Genomic DNA, 19,256 nt, shown 5'->3' on the forward strand with positions numbered 1-19,256 from the left:
GTATGGGGGGCGTTAAGAAGCATAGCCCCCCCCCGTATTAAAGCGGGGGACCCGGGGGACCTCCCCCGGGAAAATTTGGAATTTAAGGTGTAAAATAGTGCTATTTTAGCAGTTTTCAGTTCTAAATTTAAATATTGTAATGGTAAAAATTTTTTAATTTTAATATGAAATTTGTTTGAGTGATGAATAAGAAATTAATTAAAAATTTGGTAATAAGGGGGGGGGGGGGGTGTTAGAACCCCTAAACCCCCCCCCCCCCCGGCTACACCCCTGACTGAAAGTCAATATTGGTTTACGGGAATACTAAAGAAAAATTAATACAGTTCAATGTTATTGAAAATAACTGTAGTAAAATGCTCTATAGCAAAAAAAATATTACCGTATTTACTCGCATATAGGTCGCCATCGCAGATAGGTCGCACCCATAATTAGAGGTCATGAATTTGGTATTTAAGATTCCCCCCATATAGGTCGCACCAGTAATTCATTACCGCGCCGTGCGCCGTGCGTGGAGAAAGGTCATTGTACTCGATCAGCTGTTGTTACGGCGTGGCGTAGCCGCCGGCTGGCTCTCTCTGTTCTCAGAGTTGAGCATGCGCAGTATAACTCACTCAACGCTCCGCCCAGACTCGTGACCTTCCATCAGCAGCCAGCAGCCAGCGAGCTTAGCGGAAAAAAATACAAGCTCCACCTCCCGTGTCAGTTTTGTCCAGTTATAATACCAGTTTATTGGTATACGCACCAGTTTTCTCGCTGCCGTGACATGTTCAAGTTTACGTCCATCTTGATGTCTTGATACCAATAATTAATTAATTACGATCCCCAGAAATAAAGTGTTAGTTTAAAAAATATGCATCAACTGTACAATACTTCCGAAATTATAAAATACGTATAAAACAGTTACCAAGACTCCGCTCATTTTATCTTGTGAAGTTTGTCTCGTACCAGTATTTCGGCTAAGTTGTGACATAAATACAGTATCAGAAATTAACAATCAGCCACGTTCATACATTCGTGAGTTTACGTTTTTCCCTCGTGCATTTTAGATTGTCTCCTGCTATAATTACTCGGACTTTTACACGCCTAGGCTTAAATTATTACATGTTTAGAAATAAGAGCAACTTTTCATGTTATAAAATATGTATATTTTGCGATTTAAAATGTTCATTGCCGACTATAAACGTTACGTTTTTCACAATGTTTTTAGTGTTTTTAGGCCTACTAACTAATCTTATCTACTCTTAAAGTACCCACGGTATTTTCTGGTTGTTTATGGTTGTTACGTGACGTAAATAGCGGGATGGATTCGATTTTTGACTTGTAATTTGCTTGAAAGTATTGTATTGGACTAAATGGGAACTAAACGGGACCTGAAGAATATAGTGCAAATAATGGGAAAACGCAAATAACGTTAACGTAAATAAGGGGTTTCGTTGTATGTGTACATTATAAATAAATTTGCTTATACCTATATAGACTTCTTTTTCGCATTTTAAAGCAAAATATTGCAAAAAAAATTTCTCAAAAATTTAAAAAAAATTTTTCTTCACATATAGGTTGCACTTCATTTTTCCCCCATCAAATCTGGTAAAATTGCCGCGACCTATATGCGAGTAAATACGGTACACATAAGTGCAATCTGGCAGGCAAAATCAACAAATCCCATAATACACCTTAAAAAATTTAAACGCAAGCAGCTTGGTTGGTGCCAGATTATAGAATGAGTCGAACCACAGATGGCCAGATTAAAGAGTGCCAAATGGTCTTGGTATAATTTTTTTTAGTGTCAAAAGTGACTTACAAAGACCACTAAAAACAAATTTTTTGATGAAAAAAAACATGGGTGCATTGACTCCAGACACGTTCAAATTGAACCTTGACCCATAAGTCGGAAAGGAAATTTATAGGATACTCTGATATTTGAAACACATGTAATCATCCACTGAAAATAGACCTTAATTTACTAGTGTCTGTCCATGTCTTCAATGAAATCCAAGTTAATCTACATTAGCTAAAATATGATACATAACCCTACTGGAAATGTCTATAAAAAGTGTCACAATTTTAATGGTAACGCCGGATCCAGCCTCAAGTTGAGATTTTAGAGTTGCGAAAGTATGTAAAAGTAGAAAACTTATGAGAAAGTGTGTAAATGTTTACACAAGTACTTGAAAGTATACAAAATTATGCACTGGTGCTGCCATCTGTAACCGGCAGAGAAGATGTTTCAATTTAAAACATATTTTTTAAACTCCACGCCATTGGGCAATATTTGTTACATACGTTACACACGTTAACTCCATTACCTAGTCACTTCCGTTACCCTGTGATTCTGATATTACTCCACAGGCTGTAAAAAAATTTCACCTCGAGAACCTGAAAACACAAGTGAATTTTAGTGAAGCCTACCTGAGGTTCCCAAATCCCATGACATGATCCTTAAGAGTGAAAGCAGCTCGTATCGACACCACCAGCACCATGAGGTTCAGGAACACCACCACACAAACCGGACCAATCAGGCTCCAAACAACTGATTCATACAGGGACAGCCAACAACTGAAACAAACATATAGGACACTAAGAATATTATATTTTTAAAAGTTATGAATCATTCATCTGACAAGGATCAAAAATGGAAGTAAGGAAATGTATTGTGTTAGATGGTGTTGAGTTAAAACAAGTGGAAACCTTCAAGTATCTAGGAAGTGTAATGGAGGGAAGAAAAAAACAAGGAGGAAATAGTAAGGCGGGGACAACAAGAAGTGTGTGAGTAATTGGATTTGGAAAAGGCAGATGCCATTAAAATGCAAACAAGTATTGTACAATACCTACTATGAGCCCATAGTCACATATGAAGCAGAGACTTGGACTGTAGATAAGAGAGATGCTGGGAAGACTAGAGCAATACATATGAAGTTTATGAGGAGTATGTTGGCAGTTATGAGGCGACACAGAATATGGACTGAGATAGTGCAAGCAAAAGCAGGAGTACAGGATTGGAATGAGGTGATGTATAAAGTAAGAAATGGTATGAAATGGTATGCTCATGACTAGAGAATGGGAAAAGAGAGGCTGCCTAGGAAAATGATGGAGTTGAAGTACACAGGAAGAAGACCCCAAGGAGGAGGTGGGACAAGCAGATAGCCAAAGGAGTGCAGGAGAGAGGAGAAGAATGGACCAGAGTGAAGGAGCAGTAATGATGGAGGGACAGAGAAGAATGGAGGCATTTTACTTTACTGACCCGGCGGCAGGCTGGAAGCAGTTGGTAATGATGATGACGTATGAAAATGAATATGAACTAAATAATTTAAAGTGACAGAAAATTGTACACAATGTTTCAAACAAAATACATCCTCAAATTCACTTACAGTTTGGCAGTGAGAGTTTAATTTAAACACTGATTATCTTCAACTAGAGTATGTACAGTTTTATACAGACTACTACTACTTTTTCACACCTATACTTCACAATTCTTCAATTTTGCAGAATTTTTTTTTTGCTACAGTTAATCAAAATTCAAATAAAGTACATATACTTTAAATTACTCTCCAGCAATCAGCAAGATGAATTCTTGGTCCTGTGAAAAGAATTTGAGAGATGTATTTCATCATTGTGAGAATACTTTACTGTATGCACATGTTTTTGAAACTTGCACATCCTGTACTGAAAATCAGTCCAGCTACTACATACTTATCACATGTACCTATTGATGATACACATTTCTTTCCAGTTCTGAAGTGGTATTTACCCATAATATGAGTCTTTTTTTTACACATGTCTTTTTTGTTTAAGCACTACAATACTACAGTTTATAACCTGCCTATATTACATGTAAATTGTTGGTAAACATGCTAATCCTTAAAATAAAAAAACAACTAGGTTTGGATTAAGTCAGCATCAGGAAAGCAAGTATGTTCCTCTTAAGGATTAATTTATTTTTACACTTATAGTTGATTAGCACTTTCTTTCCAAAAACTTTTCAAATCAACTGTTGAAAACATCAGGAAATGGAAGTGTCCTCTCACACATTGGTACACACCGTTAGGTTGGCATCAAACTAAGAAATGAGTTCCTCAACTTGACATCTAATAAAAAAATTATGTATATATTATATTTGTGGCTGCTAAATTTAATTAATTTTTGTTATGCAAATTAGAATAAGATTGAGCATGTTAGCAACGTTTTATATTTGCAAAAAGGTGACAGTTTCACCTCGCTTGACGCATGCCAACAGATCACTAGGCTCGTGAACGTTCTGGAAGGATACTAAAATTATATCTCAAGCAGGGCTCTCAAAAATGTTCAATGAACAGGCTATAAATGCTCACATCTTGCTCTAAAGGTAGAAATACAGTTTAATCCACACAGGTAGTTTGAAAGCCTGGAGACAGCTGAACTATTTCTTGAACAAGGAGAGCAAACATTAGTCAAGGTTTGTATTTTATGCACAACTGTACTGTTAATGGAGATAGGAAATAAAGCTAATAAACATTACTAAAGATTAGTCAGTCAATAGACTCAGGCGCCATCTTGCTGCTCCCTACTGCAACATCCACTTATGGTAAATCCCTGCTCTCAAGTTTTATTTCAATTGTCTTATTCCACTTAGTACACTTCACAATTACACATAGGTACCTACTTTTTACATTCACAGATACTTAAAGAAGTACACTTCACAATTACAATTCACAATTCCAAAAGTAAACTAGACACTTTTTTACAAGTATACATACACCTTTCAACTACAAGAGATACATGACTGTGAAATCCTTCTACAAACACAGTGTTATTTCATTTAACGTAATCACTTAACCATGCCTCTATTTCTAAAGTTGGTAATTCATAACCAAACCTTCTTGACTGTATTCTTCTATCTCTTATCCTCCTCTTTCTCTTCTCTGTCCCCTGTGTAGACATTGATCACTCCCTTTCACAACCCACTTTCTCCTAAAGTTAATGTCTTATCCTGAACAGCAATACCAGGAGAGGATACTATGTCCAATTTATATGGGGTTGCCATCAAAAACCATTTATTATGTCTATAGCTGCTGCTTGGAGTACTAACAATACAAGACCTGGGTTCAGGAGCCATCTGCTGAATTTTACCATACTCTCTCAGGTCATGTATTCATACTATCTCCCCCACTTATAACTCACCCTATGTCTTTTATTGTACCTGTTTGCTTGATTAGTAACCTTTGTAAATTCCTTTTGTTGTAACCCTTTACGATTAACAGTCGGAAACAGTTTGGGAGGCAATGCTGGGAGGGATGATCATAAACAACTAGGTATTCATGAGTAATCTGCTAGGGCTGAACTCATTTTCTAGTGGTGTAGTACGATATGCCAGGAGTGCTGATGAGACATCTGCATTCATTTTTATGAGTTGTTTTGCAACCTTTGCTGTAATTTCCAACCGACCATTTGACAGGTGGTAATATGAGGAAGAAGTAATAACAACGTAATTATACGCAGCTGCAAATTCTCTAAATCAAAGACAAAAAATGTTATGCACTTTCTACTCTTACTACCTCCACAATGCCAAACCTAGCAAAAACATCTTTGAGGTGTTTGATGACAGCCTCATCACCTAATGAAGACAAATCCTCTTTGGATTTCAAGCTAGAAATTAAAGTAGTGTATCTGATTTTGAATGCTTTATGTGTATATATTAAATATATCAAAAATATCCTAACTCAAATTTTAATTGGCCATACCTGCCTACCTACCAAAAGTTAAGAAAATCTACCCACAAACATAAAAACGCTGATCGCTTTAGTTTTTACAGATACCTCGCTTCGTTCAGTTGAATATTTGATTAAGGGTAATGTCGTCATTAAACCCTGCTCCTCTACAACTACTGTACTGTGCCACTCACAAGTAAAAGTTGCCGTACTGGTCCGCGCGCACGCCCACCGTCAGGCCGACCACGACGGCGGGCAGGCCGTAGCCCGTGGTGTAGTAGAACCGCATCTGGCCGTGGTTGATGTCCCGCATCTCCGTCAGCATGCGGTACAGGTGCACCGAGTCGACCAGCGACCAGCTGAACGCACTCAGCCACGAGTAGTGCAGGCACATGGCGATCATCTTGCACGGGAACTGTGGACACGACCAAGGTGCTAGTCTTCTGAAGGTAGGGTTACCAACTATTTCACCCTGACCATAAGGGACACTGAACCCCACCTAATAGAGCGGGGGGTCCGGGGGCCCTCACCCGAAAAAATTTGTATTTCTAGATGCAAATTGGTGCTATTTTAGCAGTTTTTGTATCTGAAAATAAATTATGCACCTAGTTGAAATATTAAAATTTTTTGTTTTGGCCTAATAATTTTTTGAGTGATGAATTTAATATATAAAGATTTGATAAAGATAACTTTATCCGTTTTCAACTCAACACAATATCAATATAAACATAACAGACTAAGCGCGGACGAGTGATGCCATCTGTCTGCGTCAACATGAACTATTTGGTGGCCAGTGAACTGCGAAGTAAACGGAGCCTTGCAATGTCGCAATACATATAACAGGTGGTGCGGCGCAGGCGGAAAAATACTTTTTCAATTTTATGCAGGTGTGTGAATTGAACTTTAAACAAGACACGGGAAATATCACGTCCCGTCCTGCCTACGTACGGGATAATTCTTTTAGTCACAGAATACGGGAAATCCCGTACAATACGGGACGGTTGGCAACCCTATCTGAAGGTGAGAGTACACATTTGTTTGTACAAGTCTTGGAATAAAAAAATTTAAAGACTAAACTGTGGTAATTTTAAAAACAGTCCGGCTGAACTACTTCACAATTGTGTCCTGCGCACAATGAAGTGCAAATCTTTAACTATAGGCCAGCCGAAAGCTGTGGAGGACAAGAGTGAAGTAGGCAGCTCTGGTGATGACAGTTAAAAATTTGTAGATTTTTCCATCCCAATACTTAAAAACAAAATTCAGAGTATAAAACAAAGTAACTCGAACCATTTATTTTTTTTTCTCTTTTTAGTAATGGATTTCCTACCCAATGATAAGTTTTACAAAAATTTAGTTAAATGTTCGGTATTTATTGACATCTTACACAATGCATATGCATCGGTAAATGCATGCATAGGTACATTTGTGTGCATCAGTACATGCATACCATAGGTACATGCATGTACATAGGTACAATTAACATGTGCATAAATATGTAAGTGAACAAGTGTACAAAGGTATCCATGTAAGGATGCATGCATGCATGACAGCATCAATATATGGAAGATGTAAGTTATCTATACAACTGGCGTATCTCAAACCAAAAAAAAATAATGTTAATGAGATGACAATATTTAATTAATTAAAAAGTTCCTGCTAGAAATCAGTACATGAACTTCCTAACAATTTAAGGATAATATTTATAAAAAAAATGGTTTACTAAATTTTCAAAAGAAAAAAGGTTGAGTACACTATCTATAATACACACTAAAGAATCAAACATCTTTACCTCATGTTGTGTGAGAGTCTTCCTTGCTTTGAGAGCGACAAAAAACAGGAGTTCAGCCAGAAAGACACACAACGTAACATTTTTGTGGATGGAATTGGAGTTGGTTTCCACACCTCGAATAACTGTGAGGATCAACAGGGTGGTAAAAAGTAACGGCAGAGAGAAGGAAAATGCTGTGTAAGTCGTGACGTCCTCCAGCATAGATGGTTCAGGTATATACTGCAAAGGAAAAAATAATAATTACATATCTTGAAATTGAAAGAAAAAAAATACACCAAAACAGATATACGAATTCATTGCTTTATCCTAGAGGTTGATAGCATTGTCCAATGCAGGCAATGTTTCAAGGGCATTACAACTTTGCATTTTTTACATCTGTATTTGTAGTTACAGAGGTGGAAGTGACAGACACGCTGCTCCCCTAGATCAATTGTGGCGTAACGTCTCGTTGATGTCGGAGTCATCAGACGATGAAGGATGATGAGACTGATGATGAGACAGTGTGATGGTGGGGGAAATGGGAGTACCCTGAGAAAACCCACCGGCTCACTGCAACAACCGTCACGTTTTTACTTATGAAACATCTGGGACTGCCTTGGTGGGAGGCATGTGATCTGACCACTCAATCGCAGTGGCCCCCGGGACCATTATTGCCACGTAACAAACATGCAAGACACTAGCAAGGCTTCATCTGAAGGCAAATCACTATTAAAATTTGAGGCACCGGTTGCCCTAGCCAAAAGAAATAAGAGTACTTGCTCCCGACATTCCGGGAGAACAAAAGGTATAAAGAGGGTTGTGCAAAATAAAAACTGAGAAATTGTATAATGGATGTCATAATAAACCAAACTTTTTTATTTATAATTAATAATGTTTGTATATTCAATCCATAACCACTTGTGTTATACCAGTGATGGGGTTGAATTCAGTAAAAATCTATAACTGTAAATTAAACTAACAAATAGAAAGCTTTTTTTATGCAGGGCTACAAACAGCTAAAATGTTTGCCATGATACTTAAGACTAAGTTATGATGGAAATACAATGGTGTGAACACTACTCTACTTTTCATGTTTAGGCAACTTCAATTGCATGTTTTAAATACAGTAAACACAGTCTAATTTTTAATTACACTATTATACACAAATAAGTACTTGAAAATATGTAAAGTTTTTATTAAATTTTCATCATAACTAAGTTAATATAAAATTTATTATTATTTGATTGTTTATCAAGTTTGTAGAACGTTACACAAAGTTTTCTCACAAAATGACAGCTGCTTCACAATACTGAACCAGGCCCTGCACCAATATCAAAACTTACCTCTATGTCGATGACATCCACTAGAACAGCGAAAATGGATAGATGGTTGCAAGTGCAGTTGACTAGGAATGGCTCGGTCATCGAGAACTGCCAGTCATCAGGTACATCGGTCTGGCAGCCTGAACGCGACCACTCACCAACTCTGTTGAAGTAAACCACCTCTGTGTTTACAATGACATCAGTTTGATTGGATGGAATATGTACGACTATTCCCATTTAACATATGACTCATCCTATGCTAAGTGTAGCCAATACTCTTGTCGAAACAAATTTAGTTTTTCTCATAACAGCATGCTAGTATGGTAGCAGTGTTGGCACACAAAATTTATACCTTTGTAGTGCTACTGCGTAGTGTTAGTATTGATGGCTGTGCACTTGTTTTTATCACCCATACATAACAAGTGACTAGGAAACAAAAAGTCTTGAAGTGGGTTGAAACATGTGATGGTAATGAACAAGTATAAGTACAGATGATAATGCAGATGAAACAACATATACCTAACTATCTCCGAATCAAAATCATATCACTTTTATACTATAGTATAGCACATCTCATCAACTTGCGGTGTGCATTTAAATAGGCATTTACTCTCTTTTTCCAATGCACAATTTCTACAATTTCTGACCTTAGCACTGTCCTTGTTTCGGTGTGCTCTGTTGCCAGGTGAACGCCATAGACACAACTTTATAATGTATTTAAGTATCTGAAACATTGTATTTTGTAAGGTAAAATTTGGAAAGAGAATTTTGAAAATATATTTTCCTATTGTATTTCATCAAAAGCATCATCCAAAAATATTCAAGTACTATTTCAAGAGTCATAATTGAATGAAGCCTTTTTTAGTTTTAGCTTTTATAATCAATTTCTTTTTATTTCATTTAATATAAGAAATTTTTTCTCTTTTGAGCACAATACATAAATTTATGGAATACCTTGTTTTTAATACGTAGTGTCAAACTGCTACAAATAGTTACTCCTGTAAAATAATAATTTGTGTTTAGCACTGAATTATTTTATTTGTCAGAATGACTATAACTGTAATAATAGACACTAATTTATGGACTTTAAAAAAAAAAAACATAGTACAACTAAAAAAACTATTGAAACATGTAATGGTAGTGAACAACTATGGGTACAGATGATAATGCAGATGCAATGCAAACAAGCCGGGTAGTATCAAACTGGCGACAGTGGTCGCCATTTACTCCGTACTGCCATCCAAGCGTGAGACACCATGGCAATTATTGTTTTGGTAGGGTTTAACATCACACCGAGATGCATGTAGTTTAAAGCGACCACACAGGACCTTCAAGATTATAGTGGATTCCAAACAACTTGAGCACCCGCTCAGTGCTCAACTTAGTGATGCCCACAACCCTCACCACATGAGTGACGTGTTAGCGATCATCTCCACAGAGGACCCCAATTATATTTTGTGGTGTGAAATACATGGTACTGATTTTCTGAGTATTAAAGAACTTTTCAATAAACATAGCCTAATACTGTTTTTCCTGTAAACAACTGAATTGTTGATTTTTCAATGAAGAAGTTAAATGGAGATGATTATTATTGCATCTTCACACTCATGTGATGATATGATCTTAGTATGCAACAGCACGTACTGAGTCCAACAACCCAGCCACTAGACAGACGCGGGACGACTCACCCCCTGGCCGTGCTCCAGTAGACACACTGAGGGTTGAGACGAGGGGACAGGAACTGGGACTCTTGATCCAGCCACAGGCGCAGCATCACGGGATTGGGCAGCGACAGAGCCTCCGAGAGCAGCTGGTACTTGCGATCAGAGCCGGGCCCCGCCGCATCGCCACCTGCACCACGGGGCCACACAGTGCCGACACCTCTGACAGGACGGACCAAGATTTGAATTTTGGGAGGGGACGTTAAGCACTTTTTCATGCTTTTATTTGAAGAAGCACAAAAAAAAATCTTCTAAAAACAATACAAATGAGACATCATCTAGAAAATAAATTTCATCCAAACTTTTGTGATTAAAATAATTTTCTTGTTTAATGCAACCACGCAAAAATTTATTTCCGTGCGCTATACCTGATTTAGACAACCGTGCTATCACTATAAAAATGTCCAAATATTGGGAAACTGGCTGCAACGAACATTCAGAGAAGAGAGCACACACCAAACTAAGAAAACACTTTTCCCAAAGTTTGAACATCCAGGTAGGATAAAAAGAGATTAATAAGTTTCTTTTTGAATGTTCAAACAAAACTATTTCGTACTGTCTCCATGCACATTTTATTCTTAATTCTTAAAGCCAACAAGCAAATACGAAAAATGAAAAGTTATTTGCAGCAACACGAAAACTAACTTACCTGCTGCAGAATGTTGATCTTCAACAGGCACCAACACTGCCAGTGATATAACAGGCGATCCCACTTTCAAATCCACACCCCAGCGCCTATTAACGGTCTCGTCGTATGAAGCTGGGAATAGCAATCCAGCCATTTTGTAATGAGCGTAGCTAAGAACAGCATGTCCACTCCCCTCAAAACTGTGCTTCGTTGTCAACTCACCTAAAAAAAAAAATTAAGTATTTTTTTTATAATAAATAAATAAATAAATTGATTAATATGACATCTTAATGTGTACCATACAGTGAACTCACTTTCTTTCAAATGTTCCAAGGAACCATAAAAAATGTTTCAAAATGAAGGAAAATGTAAAGTGAGGAATATGTATGCTGTGTAAGTCATAAAAATTGATGTAAGATGTTGGCAAGTTTAATTTAAGTAAAAAATTAATTAATTTAAGTGCATTGTACTGAATGTTACAAGAGCAAACTACACAAAAACCTTTACAAAAGACATCCATAATACAGAAAATGTACACTTAACACAAAACATAATTTTAGAAACAATGACTACTTACTAGCTAGTAACAATCTCCAACAGAAGTGATGTCCGTATATTTTGACCAAAACATTCTACTGTTAACACAGAATAAGCTTGCAATGAAAATTTATACAATAGCCGATAGGTTAGAAGCAAGTTCATTCCGGAAGAGACTGTCTAATGGCACACTTTGTGGAACCCTTACATCTGCAATGCCTTAGGATCAGAAGTAAAGTTAGTGTTTCACTTCACAAGGCTTAAGATGTTGGTGTCATATAACCCCGACTTTTATAATTATGGTCTCTATATAAATGTAAAACTGGTAGTGATACTGAGTTGAGGCATACCTGTCGAACCTGACAGTTTACCTAACCCATGAACTGTAACGAACGAACCGACATGCAGAGATAAGAAGTACGCTTCGCACGCTAGTTGAAACCTGGCAGGTAGGTTTTTATAAATGATTTATCCCATAAGTCAAGGTCGTGTAATGTGTGGCCGACAGGGGTTTTATAAGGATACACGATGCAAGACAGAGGATTCAGTATTCACTATGCAGTTACTAGTATCACTAACATGACCATACAGGACCATAATCTGAGTTAAATTGGCAAGATGTATTTACAATTCTGTAAATACACTGAATACCCGAACTGAGAGTATTATGAGGGAATGTAACAAGGATATTAGCTTAAATATTATACATCCATGCAGTTGTATGTTACTGTGTTTTGTCACCTTCCTGACCCACGAAAGTAACTGGAATTTTAGAGCCATACATAACTGTGTGTAATACAATCTCTCTGCATACCAAATTGGATCCACCGATAATTTTTAATTTTGAACTACTTCATACTTGGGTATAGACATGTTGCACATTAATTATGTACAAGCCATCTTAGATGCTGGGTGCTCACCATTAACATCCAACTTCCTTGCCACATGAATATGACTTACACAGCCACTTATAACTTACCTACACATAAGTACCAGGTAGTGCTCCAATGTAAAATGTCAGGTAAAATCTACTACATTGATGCAAATTTAAAATGATTGAAGCTTTAAGCATTTGCAACATTTCTCACACAAAATAAAGTTTCAGAAACATAAGAAATACGTACCAAGGAGGCCAAAATTATGTATGATAACGAAAGTATATTTTAGTGTATGTAGTTTATTTTCAAGTCCTGTGTCCTTTAAAATCAATATTATTGACTATCGCTATCATACAAAACAAAACAAAATACATAACTGAATTTTGTTCAAGGGAAATTATAACTGCAACTGACCTTGCTCAAACGACTGTATTCCAAGTAAATTTAGAGGAATGAGAACTTTGCTGTAGATGTCAAATTTATTTTGATCCATGAGGTAGTTGTTGTACTTTGGGAACACCAGGGTCGGGACTGCTGACGGCGGTGGAGACCCGTAGTCGCTTCCTATTGCAGCGGTAGAAGACAACTGGGGAAAAAAAAATATTTTTGGCATATATTCCCTTAAAGTGTTAAACTCCTAAATAACACTACAATTTACAGCACTGTACAGAAATTAATTCAAACACCTTTCTGAATATTCTAGCAAATCAATGCTTTTAAATATAAAAGTAAATAATTTATTTTTTTAAAATAAAAATATTAGATGGTGAAACTAAAAAAAAGTAATAAATTTATTTTGAATGAAATACAAATCTAACAACAAAATTGATCATTACAGAGTAAAATCTGTGTACATCACAAAACCTGGCACTCCACAAAATCCATGAATTGAAATCACTGAGTACATTAATTTATAAAGACCCCGGAAATGTCGCGGATTCATCTGGCCTCAAAGTGTCATAGGTGTGCTCAACCCATGTTTGCTTTCCTGTTGGTTGATTTCTTAGCAAGAGCATTTTTATCCTTATGAATTGGCACTACTTGATTCGCTTACTTCTCTCCTAGCTGGGCATTGTTGACTCACAGTCGTAGCGGGGCATGTCCAAATAACTGTGATCCAATCATAAACACAGTGCAAGAGTGTGAAGGTTTGCACAACATTTCTGTAGCTTTATTAGTTTAGCACCATTATTGCAAATTTAAATTCTGGAGTTTAAAAAAACCAAACTATTTATTATAAATATGCCAGCAACAATTATGTCAATCACAAACAGGGCCGTCAAGACAGTGGGCAGGATGGACAAAATCCCCGAGCCCAAGCACCTGGTTGAGTTTGGAAATTTTTTTTATGCTTGTGTTTACCCTGAAAAAAACCAATATTGCAGTTATACTGCTAATAAAATTCATTGGCATTATTAAAAGTTATGCAAATTTACCAGATCACGTTTATAGTTATGGCTATGCTCTATGGTAACATTTAATCTGCAGATTTTTTTTTTTTTTTTGAATGAGAGTTTTGAAAATTGTGTATTAAATATTGGCGAGGGGGCCCAACCAAATTTGTTACCCCGGGCCCTAAGAGTCTTTCGACGGCCCTATTCACAATGGAACCCACACTACATACATACAATCATTGTGTTGACATGCTCTCCTTTCAACACTAAGAAATAACACTCAGTACCAAGAACTATCATCATCAAGGTACTTTGAACCTTTGAACCTCCCACCAGTGACATGCGTGCAATGTGTTTTTAAATAGCGCGCCATGATTACCCTAAACTACCGCAAAAGGACGCATGTAAATTTTTACGTGGGAAAATAACTAGTAAAACTGACATTATTTACTAAAAAAAAAAGTAACTAGAGAGTGCTACTGACTAGGCGCAATGCAACATCTCATGATTCCATGTCCTGATAGTGTTCGTCAGTCACCGGTAAAATGGCTTTAGTGATTATGTCAACTGTGGAAGAGCAACGAGCACCGTCCAATTTCCATCAGAAGTTCCATCCGTGAAGAAGTTCCTTGGCGATGAGAAGTTTGACTATGACGACAAACTCAAAAGGGCCGTGCGAAGGTGGCTCTTCTTGAAGCTGACAGAGTTCTATGAGACTGGGATTTTCAAACTGATAAGTCATTGAGACAAATGCCTCAACATGCATGGAAGTTATGTAGAAAAATAAAATGTGTAATACTTTCATTTATGTTTCATATTGTCATTAATTGCATTTTTTACATTAGACGCAATATTTATTGATACACCCTCGTACATTATCGATTGTGATCAAGCTTAAGACTATAAACATGCATACGCATATGCACACACACACTCACTCTCCCTCTCTCTCTGCATTAATTTAATACACTATTGTTTGCATCCATTACATTTATTAATTTTAGTAAAATTTGATAAGGATTACTAACAACACATGAATTTATGATTGAAATATATTTTTTAAGACATTAAGATACTACACAATATGAAAAACTGAATGATAACATGTACTTAGTATTGACAATTTGCGTGTGTTTTCCATGTTTTGAGGAAACCTTTTTAACTTCCCTGGGTTTTTCTTGTGATCCAGATTTTTCCCGTCTGTGGGAATCGATCTCTACAGTCCTTCAAGAGTTAAAAATATGCACCCACCTGCAACGAGGACTGCAAGAACTCGGAAGTGTCCGGCAGAATGACCCTCTCCCTCGGTCCTGGCGGCATGCCTGGCAGCTCCTGATTAGTCGCCTCGTATCCAAACAGACTCTCTGGTGTGACCACGTCCAGCCCCAGAACTGGCAAACACAACATTCAAACTGTTCAGTGTTCATGCTTCTATAAATCTGATCCTTACATACCCTAACCTGACAGTCCTTTCTCAAAACAAAAATATATCCTACAATCTTCATATTTGGGAAGAAACACAGAATCCACTTGCTGCCTTAAAACTGTTAACTTAAAGCAATGCATAGAGATGATAAAGTACTCAGTTAAAAGTAACCAGGTAATTGTCAGTTTCTCAGTTTATACAAAGCTCCAGTTTAGGATTACTTACCATGCCAAGAAAAACCAATAATCTTCTTTACTTGCAGAAAAAAATACAGATGATACCTTATGAAAAATTTCTTACCCATGTTATCAGCCACAATTTCAAATGGATTGGTGTAAGTGTCTTCCTGGCTTCTTGCTAGTACGGCTATGTACTTGTCGAATGAAATAACGATGTCTTCCGCAGTATCGCCGGTCACATCCCTGATTTTTTCCCACTGCTCCGCATACTTCTCGTCCAGAATCACACTTGACGCCTCTACCAAATTCTAAAAAAAATACACACACATATATATTACAAACATTTTGTGATGGTTCAAAAGCATTAAGTTTTGTTTTGAACAAAGGATCAAGCAGTAATTTTTTCAGTATGCCCGACCTTGATGTAATCCTTGTCTTGACTGTGTGTGAGATTAAGGCCCTTTTCTCTCCCTTCGTAGGATATCAGTTCACGTACAAGTTCTTCAACTATGAGGACGTCACTACCGTGCATCATTTCTGTTTTGTTGGTAGCTCTGCGCAGATCTGAAGCCACTTTCACGGCAACAAAGGTAGTCACCTGTAGGTCTCCATCGCCCAACTGCCTAAGCTGCAACAAGATACAAAATGTGTCCAAAAATGTTACAGTGGAACCTTGTTATAATGTTTTCCTGCTTATAAAGTTATATTTTTAAAATCCCAATATTTTTCCCTTAAGGACAATAAATTTATTTCCTGCTTATAATGTTTGCTCTATTAAATGTAATAAATACCAAAAAAAAGTTTTTAAAACCAAACTATTCCAACACTTATCCCATCTGTGAAGATGAACATATTAAAAGGTTTGCTTTATGCTTTACGTGCATCTTTGTTTACAATCACTGCAGTACCATAGATGTAGATTGTTCAAATATGATTGTACTTACAAAATGTAAGTGTGCCAGAACACTAGAGCTACATGTTATTGCTAGCTAATGCTATGTATTCAATATATAGACGGTACATAAAGTTTGCAGTTACTTGTCTGTTGATACCCTTGTCATGAAGAAAAAATTACAAATCCTTCCATTACTTGCCATTCTAGTGTGTTTGCAGATATACATACGTAGTCCTACAATATTTTAGTTTTACAACTATTCCGCAATAACAAGAATAAAAAATGAAATACACTAGAGTCCCGTTATAGCGAGGTGTCACGGTTCCGGGTTTGATCCTCGCTATAACCGTGTCCTCGCTATAACCGAATTGGACAAATTTTGGCCCCCAAAAAATAAAAATTAACCGAAAATAGCATAAAAATTGTGTTTAAACCTGTATAATTGGAAAATAACAGGTTATATTAACGAAATATTAATTTCTGTGAGCAGATGTGTGAATTCTCTTTAAAACGATACCCCATAAGTACGGATGCGATCACCGATTGCGTCAAAATAACCAGAATACCCTATCAAGCCACGTAAGTATAGCATCTCAGCCCGCGGCCGACGCAGCATTGTCCTGCTATCTATTGCCGACGCGGGCTGTCTGCTGGCGGCCATGTTGGTTCGGGATGTTGCAAACAGGTGGTGCTAGTGTAGCGCGACGATTTAATTCCTTACAAAAAAGCAGGAGTGCGGCTGCGCCAACGCACGTACGCCTCAAACGTAATAGTCGCTGAAAAACTATACTTTTTTCATTTGAAGAAACCTGTCAACTTTTTTAGAAAATAAATTTGGGATTAAACTCAAACCATCACCACCCCTTTCTCGGACAGATACCCCAACAACTGACCGAAACAAAAGTTACAAGAAAACTGCCCTAGTGATTCGGAAATAAATACGGTAGTGCCGACTAGAGGTGTAAAAGTAACGAAAAAATGCGTAAACATATGTATTTGTTACTATAACAATTAGTACTCGTTACTATCGTTACGTTACTCGTTACTTCTGATACCGCATAACATGCTATGTTATGTTGCAGCAACGAATCCAGTCGTATTGCGTACGCGTACAGTATGACGTCGCGTAAATAATAATAAATAGAATATAAACAATTAACAATATTTGATAATTAATAGTTTTTGTTAACCAAGAAACAATTAAATTTCATTAGAGCGGCTTTTTGATATTATCTCTTTTAAGATAACCAAAAAAAACGTGAAAATACGTGATTATAAAAACAAAAACATACATATTTCTAATTTGTAAAAAATACTTTCTTACGTTGTTTCTGTTCCAATCTCAAACTTTGTCTACACACGGCAAAGATAACTAACGGAAGTTTGATAAAAGAAAGAAAGGATGGGATTCTATTTTTAAGCCACGCACTTAGGTGGCGACTGCACGGCTGAAGAATGTGACGCGTCAACGGCAAGATGTCTAGTGGCGAGCGAGAGGGGTGGAGATAAAGCAGACAAATAACAAAAGCGTGCTACAAGCGATCACGCCGTAAATTCCTCAAAAATACCTCGTTATAGCCGTGTTCTCGCTATTACCGTGCTCGCTATAACGAGATTCTACTGTATTTTCTATTGCTGGTAAAGTGATAAATTTTTTATTTATTTCATCATCACCGTCATTGTCACAAATTGTGAATAGTTTTACAGAAATGTGGCAGTGTGTCTTTAAAGACAAATATAATAGATGCTGGAAGCACAATGAAGCTGAAAAATTGTTGGCTTGGTTAAGCAAATTCGAGCATCGGGTGTATCCATGGGTGGTTTAAAATTTAAATTTGTTTATATAGCGCGATGAGTCAAATGCTTAAAAGTTCAAACTCTGACAAGTGATAAATTGATATTCCCTGCTTATAATGTTTTTCTGCTTATAATATTTTTCCTTATGCCCCCTTTAAAAACATTATAACAGGGTTCTACTTTAGTTACTTCACAGGATCGTAACTACTGCAGTGTCATTAGCAAGCATAGATGCAAAGGCACAAACATGTATGTTTGGTCACTAATTACGTACTAAAGTGCCAATGCAGCATCAAATGATGGACTAAGCCATTAAATTTTTGTACATTATACATATGAAAATTGTCGTGGTAATGCAAGTGGGTAAAAAAAAAAAAAAAAAAACAGCAAAAAAGCAGGGCATACAGCACAGTAAACATCCCTTCTCAATGGTCCACCCGGTTGCAGTACCAACTTCCCACTGAAAGTGTAATGCTGCGAGCCCCTGCAGTAGGGCTTATCACCAACGACAGGGACTGCATCAGCACCGGAAAAACAGGTGACCTAAACAGCACAAAGCATCGCAACTTGCCGAGGAACGTGCGAAGAGAGGATTGACTGTGATTCAAGCGCTCACCACTTTGCTGAGGTCCAGGAACGGGTCGGATGTGCAGTTGAAGAGGTCTGGCTCCTGCCAGCCTCCCATCTCCTCGTCGCAAGACCTCGACGCCTTGCCCTGTGAGTGGCTGGGGCAGGACTCCACGGCTACTTGCCCAAAGTGTGTCCGGGCCCACAGCAAGCTGCACGCAAAGCTGCGTGGGCAACCATCGTACACCACTGGAACAATAAGGCCACCGTCACAATTATTTTGTTTGATCAACAGACCCAAAATCATTCACTCATTGAAAATATATGATTAAAATGTAAAGATAAATTTTTAAAAGTCGTATGATTCTGTATAAAAAAATTTTAAGCTATGCCTTGAATTGAAGAAAACATACTTCCAAATTTAACTAATTTAATAATACCTATATATACTACCACAAAT

At 37.2% G+C, this 19,256-nt stretch overlaps 1 protein-coding gene across 1 annotated transcript in view; it reads right to left on the reverse strand.

Moving 5' to 3' along the window:
• The window catches only part of LOC134533908 (protocadherin-like wing polarity protein stan), a 90,242-nt gene that overhangs the window by 23,973 nt on the left and 47,013 nt on the right, over positions 1-19,256 (reverse strand). Inside the window, exons 27-37 of the mRNA XM_063371697.1 lie at positions 18,846-19,045; positions 15,956-16,165; positions 15,659-15,845; positions 15,184-15,323; positions 12,953-13,124; positions 11,145-11,345; positions 10,463-10,625; positions 8,796-8,937; positions 7,474-7,692; positions 5,879-6,099; positions 2,410-2,556 (exon numbers count right to left, since the gene is read on the reverse strand). Of these exons, the coding sequence (XP_063227767.1) occupies positions 2,410-2,556; positions 5,879-6,099; positions 7,474-7,692; positions 8,796-8,937; positions 10,463-10,625; positions 11,145-11,345; positions 12,953-13,124; positions 15,184-15,323; positions 15,659-15,845; positions 15,956-16,165; positions 18,846-19,045 (2,002 nt within the window). The remainder of the gene's footprint in view (positions 1-2,409; positions 2,557-5,878; positions 6,100-7,473; positions 7,693-8,795; positions 8,938-10,462; positions 10,626-11,144; positions 11,346-12,952; positions 13,125-15,183; positions 15,324-15,658; positions 15,846-15,955; positions 16,166-18,845; positions 19,046-19,256) is intronic.

The sequence above is a fragment of the Bacillus rossius genome, chromosome 7, assembly GCF_032445375.1.
Source record: "Bacillus rossius redtenbacheri isolate Brsri chromosome 7, Brsri_v3, whole genome shotgun sequence".
Lineage (NCBI taxonomy): Eukaryota > Metazoa > Arthropoda > Insecta > Phasmatodea > Bacillidae > Bacillus > Bacillus rossius.